The following is a 10,326-nucleotide window of genomic DNA, read 5'->3' on the forward strand; positions in this document are numbered from 1 at the left end:
TTTTTCCAAGCTTTAAAACTGTATTTTTTGTCTGAACTGGCAACAAATGTTTCATTCTCTGAAAGCCAAGAAATCAAGAAAATCAAACAAAACCCCCAAATGACCATAAAATGAGACATTGTTGACATAAATCCACAACTAGTAATGACATCCGACTTTTCATAGAGCACACAAGACACTTCCTCTGCACCACATCTCAAGTAAACCTCCAAGTTTCCCTCCAGCTCATCATTAGGACTCAGCATGGCCACTACACTGCTTCAACAAGTCTGGCCGGTGCTGGAAACCAGGAAACTTCTATTTGATCTTTGGAAGATAAAAGAGAATGAATTTTTGTATTGCCATAGCCTTAGCTTTCATCCATTTGGTCGGTATGGTGCTGCATTAATCTTTAACTCTGTCTCATATCAACTTTGGGCAACAGGGTTCAGAGACTCTTTGCAGGAACTTTCCTGATTTATGGGTAAGGTGTCATGTTGTAGACAAACTTTACTACTTTGGATTAGAAACTTTTAAAACCTTGCTTAAAACATCGCCATGAACTCTTTTTACTCGCATGCTGATAAAGAACATCCATATTGATTAAAAACGAAATTTATAAAGAAAATCTACCATGAAACATTTTGCCTTGGTTCTCTTTTGTGCTGTATCAAGGTTATCTCTTATCATGATGGGGAATCTGCCTCGACAGTGACTAGCTTACATCTATTTGCATTTTAATTGGCTCCAACTGTGCAGAGTTTCAAACACTGCCACAGTGTGTGTGCCCACAATGAGTGTAAGAGAAAGTGACTCACCCAGCACCCACTTCATGATCAACATCTCTGTCCAAGTGAACTGGGTGGTCTTGACTCTGAACACCTGTCGCGGGTGGTCTGTGATGGTCTCATTGGGCAGGTTCTTGACACCCTCAAAGCGGTCAGAGGCGTTGACAACCAGCAGACCCAAGAAGATGGTGAAGGAGACAGCGTGGGCCACGAACTTCATGAAGGGACTTCGCAGGATCTGACCAAGCTGGAAGTGAGAAGGTGGAGGATATAATAAGATATATATGTTCCCTCGTGTATTTGTTGTTTTCACATACTAACCAAGGACCAACTGATGAATAAAGGTTAAGGTATGCTGCACAGGTTTTTCCTCAAACACAACTTATGGACTCTTACAAAAGTATTACCTCTCAATCATCACATATCACACATTAGAGAAGTAGCCTTCAGAGCTTTTTGCCAGTCAAGTCAGGTGACGTAGTATAAAGTCCAAAGTAATGTTGGATAAATGGGAAAAGCCATTTGCACAGGGCTTTCACCTGTGTAAATGGTTAATATATTAATTGGCCATATTAACGTTGTATTGTGATGTTGCTTGGACACTCAGGAGAGGCGTCCAGCTGACAGTAAGGCAGCGTCACAACTTTCATTTTGGAATTACTTTTTAAAAAATAACGAGACATGATCCGTATTAGACGTCCATACAACGGTCCCTCAACGTCTCAGTGTTTGTTGGAACAAGTAAGTGCTGCTTTGTTGTTTTTGCTAAAGTTTCAGCTTTTACATTACAACAAACAAAAATGTTCCTTGCAGTGTACATACAAACAGTGTGGAGAGGGGCCAATTTTAAATGTTGTGTTTCCAAATGGTATGCAACAATTATTGCATAGTATTCCTTTAAAAAGAAATGAGTAATATTTGTTCAAAACTACAAGCTGTAAACAAAGCACTGGCATATGTAATTTATTGTGTTTTCCATATTTATAGTGTATAATGTTTGAAACTCATTATTTCAATAACAGTGTAGGTCTGTATGTAAAAGCATATAAAGCATATAAACATCATGACTTTCAAATGAATTAATTCAAATTCAAATATGATCGCCTTAAAAAGTTGATTTGGTGAACATGAGGATGAAAAGTTTCATATTTAAGGGTCAAAAATATGGTGCAATATCTGCATTCCACTGTGTTTCTGGACTGCGTAAGATATTTGCTTTCCTTCTAGCTCTGTTTTGGTTTCCACCAAGTGCATAATAGAACCAATACAAACATATTTAGCTCCATAATGGCCACCGGATACTTGTTATTGTTTAAACCCATCATTTGAATCACTGAACTCTAACAAATGAGCTGAATGCATTTCTCCTCAATAAATCATTTGCAAAGCTGATTTTTTTTTTTTGTCTTAGCATTTTTGAATCCGACATTGTTTATATCCATGTTGTCCTGTCCAGCAGACTTCTTCTCCTCTGCCATTGCTCTCTCCTTGTTGTATTTCTTGGCGCATTACCACCCCCTGTGGCTCGTTGGAGTAATGTGGAACCATTGGCAGGAATGTGTAGGGAGCCATTTATTTGTACGGTGACTGTGTTCATTTGTGTTTGCCAGTACAACAACTGCCCAAATTTGTTGAGGATTCATGTTCTGGTTGTATTTTCTTGGAACAGTTAAAAAAAGTGACTACACACAAGAGTAAAATTTCAGCCAAGCAAAAGATCAGTTTTCATTTACTTAGATAAATCAGTGCTCATGCCTCATGCAGAGTTCCTCAGATTTTGGCCCTCAGAGATCAAAATCCGAACGGCATCACTAAACAATCATCTCAGCAGACAAACAGCAGCTGTTGTACTTCATGAATGTGCGACATAATGCCAGAGTAACGAGATGCCAAACAATCAGCAGCGTTGATGGTGATGCACCATATGGGGAGATCCTAATGCAAGCGTTAAACATGCCACCACACAGGGACATTTTTTATAATTGCACAAAATATGCCAAGACACATAAATGCACATCCATGCACATGCACACACACACTTTGACATAGCAACATTTGCCACTCTCTAAACCTGCTGTGTTCAATATTAACTACCCACAGGCTATCTCTACTCTCTGCGTGCACAGTGACACATCAGATTCAATAGCTGTCCCTGAGCCACACACACTGGTAAGCCCTTTTGGAAGAGGTTGTCTGGCGAATCTTAACCCTGCAAAACTCCTCTAAACCTCCACCTGCCACTGGAACAGCTGTGCCTCTGCTCTGATAAGGCTGATCCATTTCACCCCTCTGCTTAAATGAGATGGTCATCCAAGATCAGGCCTACTGCTGCGTGAGTACTGCAAACCCCATGGGTTGCTTTTTTTATCAGCGTGATGGTGACAAGAGCTGATCTTCTCTCCTTCCATGAAATGGTGGCTGCTGGCAGCATGCGCACGCAGACCAAATGAAAGAGATACGGTGAGAAATGGAAATTTCAAAAGTTCAAAATGGAGTTGCTGTGTCCTTTATTATTCCCTAACATATTTTCACCTGGGAGAAACAAACCTAACATCCACTGTGTGCAAACAGGCATCCACTCTGAATAATTAATCATCGAGATATCAGCAAAGACCTTGTGTCACACTACAGATGTATTGTTTGTACATTTTTATACATATTCAAATGTGTGTTCTCATTGTCATTCTCTCTGTGACTCTAACACAGATACACAATCCCATATACAAGTAAAAATAATTTAACTGGTCAGCCATGAAACGTGCAAGCACCTATTTAACTGAATAAAATTACAACAACAACTCTCCCACAAAATGTCTAATAGAGTGTTTGCAGCCTTATTGACGGGGGTTCAGATACTGCAGGTCAATGATGTCCACTCATTACATCAGTGATGAATGGACTGTGACTCTGTCCCGTGTATATCTATTGGCCTTTTTATATTCTATCGAACTGGGTTTAACTTTCCAAAGAGACTGGAAAAGAAAGAACAAAGAAAGACCAAGAAAAGGTTCAAGTTCCAGGAAAGAAACCCAAATAAAACCAGTCTGTCCTTCTTGTCTTGTTTCCTTTCTTTCTTGTTTATTTTTTCCTTTCCTTATTTACTTTCCTTCCTTCTCATACTTCTGTCCTTTAACCCATCCTTTTTTTCATTTTCCTTCTTTCATTTCCTTGATTCTGTATAGAGGAATAAACAGCTTTTCAAGAGTAGTTTATCAATAATAAAACACTACAAGTTGACCCTTCCAGTGAAATTGTCTGCTGTGCTGCATAAATGTAATCAAATATTGAGCAAGAGTTATTCTCTGACTAAAGCATGACGCTTGTTCTAGGCTAAGGGGAACCTGACAGTCGTTCTCAGGCAATTTTTTTTTTAATCTGTCCCTTGTTTTTTATCTTATTCTGTGGTTCATCTCTTTCCTGTCACTCAGGGCGGACTGAAAAGTGTTGCTGCGAGCATCTTTCAATAAGTATTCCGTCCTCTCTGCATGCTTTCCCCATTTGTCTACCCTTTTCAATCAATAAGAAACATTCACTATCAAAATATGCATCTGTTTTCCATTACATCTATAGTATATCTTTCATGTTTCTCTGAGAGGATTTCTATAGTAATTATGTCCATGTGTTCCCTGTCTGCCTTTGAAGATTTATTACTATTTTGAGCAGCAACTTATTAATATCTTCTTCATCTCAACCCACTGATATGAAATGTAATATGTTTGAGGTTCTGATAATGGTGTGTTGTGGTGCCACACAAATGACAAACATTATGAGCTGTAAGAGATGAGCAATTGTTGAGATGAGAAGAGCAAAATTACATGATTAGTGCCAGGTGTACACATGACACACAATCAGCCAAAACACATCAAAGCGCTTTCTCTGCTACTCTCTTTCTATTTCATTATCAGATCCATTAAAATATCTTTTTGTCTCTGTTGAGCTACCATCACATTGATAGTAAGTGTGCATAAACACCCATTTTGCTGCTCAGTGATTGTTTTTATTATCACGCTCTCTGTAGTTCTGCGTTTTTCACATCCCAGAGGTCTTTTTTCAGTACGCAACAGCACTTTTAAGAACATTTATTTCGAAATAACAAATGATATTAAAAGAACAGTTACTAGGTGCTTCTCGTACTACATTAATTGCTATTATTTTTTTTGCTATCTTATATCCTGCTCGCTTATCTGCGTCAGACTGTGACACACAGGCTCATCGGTCGGTTGTTTTGTTCATAATCAAATATTATACTTTCGTGCACGCACATTTAACATGCACAGCTGTTTTCATGAAACAGTGATAAGAACCAGCTAGTGTCTATGATTGAATCTACGTCTCGCTGGTGGAGACGCTCTCAGCGTTACTGCTCTCCATCTGCACTCACACTTGACATCAGCCACGCTTTCTCAAAGTCTACAAAATGACTAATTCATCAGTCACACCAAACAGGAACCACTCAGAGGTCCTCAGCACTCTTTCTGAATCCACCTGAGTGCACACACACTAACACAGTCACACACACACCACTTGATGATGAGGTAAAGGATTATCCAGGTTAATGAACAGATTTGCATAACCACTCTGTCAGTCTCTCAGCTCCTCTCTGTTTGTGAGTATGTGTGTATGTGTGTGCGTGCATGTGTGTGTGTATGGCCTCTGTTGTATTTTGTCTCTTTACAGATTATAATTTGCTTGATGGAGTATTAACAAAATATGAGAGAGTGCCTCAGGGCCCTATAATCAAATGGTGATTGTACGTTGCTCTTTAAACCAGAGATCAGTTATGTTTTCAGCTACGGCAGTGATTTCGTCTGTCTGGCTTTGGTCTAGAGTTAAATATCTTGACAATTAGTGGATGGATTTGCATTGGATTTGGCCACATACTTATGGTCCCCTGAGAAATCATCCTAATGATTTCAATAAGCCCAAATGGTTAATCAAGATGAAGTGTGAGGAAAAGAAGAACATTTTGTTGCGTTTTTTACATTTCAGCACACAGAGTCATGGTGAGGAAGTGTATTACAGTATGCAGTTTCTAGAGAACTGTCTGTGGAGTTTGGAGTTCTCTTTGTAAACCATTCCAGTTGTAATGGTAACAACCCAGTTGCCAGAATAAATGTTGGCATTGTACATTTCCGCAAACCACTGATATGGACCATTTGTACATTATCGTGTAGCAGATACGTTGAAACTTTACTTTTCTGCAAAGCTGTGGTTATGTTTAGGCACAATAGGAAAAGGTCATGTTTTAGCCTAAAATATTGGGTTTTGGTGCCACGATCACTGCTGGAAATGCTGCAAATGTCTTGCTCTAAAATGCCAATTTTGGTGGCCTGCATCTTGGCAGTCATCTTGCCAAGATCTCATAGCATCCACCATCACCACCACCTCACGATAACAAAGTCAGCTCATATGCATGTAATCTGAACTATGTCACTTTGGAAACATTGATATGATGCACATGAAAATGTAATGCATCTGTGATTTGCAGAAACATACAATGCCAACATTTCTTCTGGAGAAGCAGCTAAGTGTAACTTAGGAGAGTCCAAGCTTACAAAAACTGTCCCATGAGAGGGTAAGTCACAAACTGCAAGCCACTTTTTGATCCAAAATGTGTTTTGGATGGAGTATCACAGTTGATGCAGTTGATGTTACATTAGCATGGCTATTGTTAGCATGCTTATGGTCGCTGTAACCAAAACTTAATGGGACGGTTACGGTATTAATAAAAGCTTAAAGTACAGCTCAGTCAAAATACATCTGAGGATGGTGAAGTACAGCTTAGAAACACCGAACCATGTGTGGGGTAAATATAAAGATATTTCGGGCTGATCTGGTATATCCAGCGCATATCCGAGCAATTCCTTCCTCTTTGGTGCACCAGTCGTTTTGGCTAATCTTTATGAACAGAAATTTGAATATAAATGCAGACAAAAAGCTAATAATATAACTACCTTGCAATCAGACAATAGATAATGGGTTCTGAGATTAAATTTTGGCCAATGTGCTCTGGACATAGACTGTTTACCTGCTGTTCAATGCAATTTGTCAATACAATAACAGCACTATAAACAAGAGTCAGAACACTTGTGAATACAAAATTGTGTCCCGTCGCCCGCAGTTTCTGCCCACATATGCATCTGCTAAGAGAGATAATGTAAATGTAGAGCTCAGCCTGACAAGCTGACTCTGAGATGTCCAAAAATGCCTTTTGAACAGAGGATACATTTAGTTAACAAGGAGAATCAAAAAACAAAGCAAGTGATTTTTCATCCATCCAACAATTTTGTTCTCCTGGATGTAATGACTATTTGGGCAGTCTTGGTCTGTTCACGGGCTTGGACTTGTGTTGCCATAGCCATAAATTCTGTATTATAAAATAAGAACACTATCAGAAGGCATAGTAAATAAAACAACACCGCTAAAGACCTGAGGTACGGAGGGATGTCAGAGAACACACAGACGGGGTTAACTGTGTGTGTGTCTGGTCACTGTGTGTGTGATGAACTCTGTTTCAGATCAGGGATGAAAGGTAGACAAGAAACTAGAGGTCAGGAGGGGGCAGGGAGGAGCTAGTGTCTTTTTCTTGTTTGTGTGTGTGTGTGTGTGTGTGTGCATCATGTGTGTTCATACCTTGCTACATGGCATGATCCAGTAGGAAATAGCCAGGAAGGGCAGACCTATGGTGACCCCCAGCACTGTCCAGCACTTCACCCCAACGGACTGCTGCCTCAGACCAGGCAGGTTCTCGTACCAGATAGTCAGCAGCTGCTGCTGACAGTTGGGATGGGCAACGAACTGGAGAGAAACAGAGACAGGGAGAAGAAATTTAAATCAATGTAGAGAAGAGGGCGGGAAAGGAGAAAGACAGGAAAGAAGGAGAGAGGAAGGGGAGGGCAATCAACAACCATCTGTAAGGGGATTCTCAAATAAAAAACACTAATTTGCTTTTTTCATCTTTGTAAAACATTTTGATTTTTATTGTTTCATGGATTGCTTGAGGGATCTGTAAAGTCTTTCCAGCAGTGGCACACTGAGCAAACATCACACCAGTACAACAACGGCACCTACACTGAAACGGCCCAGTAGTCACAAAAACAAAGACAGTCGCTTATTCGACAGACCAGCTGCAGAAACAATTATCTTGGGGTTCAATATTTAGCAAATAACATAGAAAAAAAAGGTAGACAAATAGCATCTATCCATCTATCCATTTTCCTCTGCTTATCAGAGGCCGGATTACGGGGGCAGCTGGCTAAGCAAAGTATTCCAGATGTCTCTCTCCCCTGCAACACTTTCCAGCTCCTCCTGGGGTATCCTGAGCGATTCTCGGCAAAATGAGATATATAATCCCTCCAGCATGTTCTGGGTCTGCCCCAGAGTCTACCGGTTGGACTAGCCTGCAAAACCTCTGATGAAAGGTGCCCAGGAAGCATCCTGATCAGATGCCCAAACCTCCTCAACTGGCCCCTTTCGACGTGAAGGAGTAGCGGCTCTACTCCGAGCTTCCTCCAGGTGTCTGAGCTCCTCACAGTATCTCTAAGGCTGAGCTCAGACACCCTCCCCAAGAAAACTCATACCGGCTTCTTGTATCCACAGTCTTATTCATTTAGTCACTCCCCAAAGCTCATAGCCATAGGTGAGGGTTGGGACGTACATGGACAAGTAAATCAAAAGTGTTTCTTTCCGGCTCAGCTCCTACTTCACCATGACAGTTTGGCACAAATAGATTGGGGCAACAACTCTCTCCCAACCCAGAGGGGGCAATCCACTATTTTCCAGCAGACAACCATGGCCTCAGATTTGGAGGTGCTGACTCTCATTCCAACTGCTTCACACTTGGCTGCAAACCACCCCAGTGCATGCTGGAGGTCACAGTGTGGTGAGGCTAACAGATCCAAACTAACCCTTTAAAACACCAAAGTCACACAATAACATAAACACATACAAACTGACTGAGGCAGTGGTAGAACAGTAGTTCACATGTTCAGAGAGGTGAAGTTAAAGTTTTTGTTATGGAGTCTGGCTTTGAAGAGAAAGAAAAGGGTTGTCTCTTTCGGGAACACTGAGCATATGACTGAAAAAATGACACCTAGAATATTCTGCATGAATTGTGAGTGAGTTTGTAATTGGAGTTGTTTTGCCATGAAACACAGCCCTGTAAATTCTTCAAAGATGGTATCTGTTTTTGGATTCTTCGATCACTGTGGAGGCGTGTGAGAAAAACCAAGTTTTCTTCAAGAAATCTACATAACACATGGTGAGTAACTGATATACAAATTATCTTTTGTGGGGTGAGGTATTCCTTTAATATAATGAATGCAAAAAGGGAGCAGACAGCAAACAAGAAGCAGTGTTTACATTAATTACTGAAGCTTATGTGCTCTATTAGATAAAACTTGGTCTGGCATTTCAGCATCTGCTGCTGACTTCACTCCAAGAAAAGATTAATGATAGCTTCTACAAGCCTGTTGAGGAAGAAGAGGATGGATGTTTTTGTTCCAGTTGGAGGAAGGATGCGGACTGCAGAGCAATCGATTCTCAGTCTGAGGTCAACTAGTGTAACAATCAAACTCTGTGGTGATTTTGTTCACATTTAGGATCTGAGCAACAGGTTACATCAGATCAGACCTGCCCTCCCTTTGTGTTCTCCCTCCATCCATCCTTCCCACCCCTTCACCAATCAGTCTCAGCCGTCACTATCAGGGAGCATTTATCTGAGCTGATGATTGACATCCTCTGCTTCCATCCGCCGATCGAAACGCACACATGTACAGCGTGTGTATATGTGCACTCAATCATCTCTACATTGAGAGGGAAACCACACAACCCCTGCACACTCAATCGTATTTAACATAGTTTCCCTCCGGTGTCCGGTGACCAGTCTATCAACCCAACGACCCATGACACGAACCCTTCCTCCGTCCAGCCACATGCAATAAACACAGTCATGCCTCACCTGGTTTCCATAGCAACCTCACCCTCCCTTTCCCCATGCAATCTGTGTAATTAGCTCCCTGAGTATTGGTCACACTCTCCTGTACAGGATACAAACAGCTCGAACAGGCTGTGTGCTGCCCAACACACACACACCCACACCCACACACACACTTACACACCACCATGCACTCACTTGGGATTCACCTGATTAGAGAAACCATGCAGCACATGAAGGTCAAACAAGCACGTGTATATGTGAGAGAGAGAGAGTACGGTGGAGAGAAGTGGGGAAAAGGTATTTGGTTTGACATTTGGAAAGAACACCTCTGCTCAGAAGGGATTAGCTCTGAAAGAGAGGCCAGTTTGCCGTTTACAAGGGGCCCTCTGGGGCCACAGGCACAGAAATACCCAAGCATACTGTATGTACACGGGCACAAAATGGCTCATAGATAGTTGATGACTTACACACACACACACNTACAAGGGGCCCTCTGGGGCCACAGGCACAGAAATACCCAAGCATACTGTATGTACACGGGCACAAAATGGCTCATAGATAGTTGATGACTTACACACACACACACACACACACACACACACACATGCACACACATGCATA

The 10,326-nt window shown here is 41.3% G+C and overlaps 1 protein-coding gene across 1 annotated transcript in view; it reads right to left on the reverse strand.

Annotated features, from left to right (window-relative positions):
* Window positions 1-10,326, reverse strand: part of LOC121948131 (short transient receptor potential channel 7-like) — a 63,036-nt gene that overhangs the window by 33,761 nt on the left and 18,949 nt on the right. Inside the window, exons 3-4 of the mRNA XM_042493409.1 lie at window positions 7,401-7,565; window positions 798-1,014 (exon numbers count right to left, since the gene is read on the reverse strand). Of these exons, the coding sequence (XP_042349343.1) occupies window positions 798-1,014; window positions 7,401-7,565 (382 nt within the window). The remainder of the gene's footprint in view (window positions 1-797; window positions 1,015-7,400; window positions 7,566-10,326) is intronic.

Source organism: Plectropomus leopardus, chromosome 9 (assembly GCF_008729295.1).
Source record: "Plectropomus leopardus isolate mb chromosome 9, YSFRI_Pleo_2.0, whole genome shotgun sequence".
NCBI lineage: Eukaryota > Metazoa > Chordata > Actinopteri > Perciformes > Serranidae > Plectropomus > Plectropomus leopardus.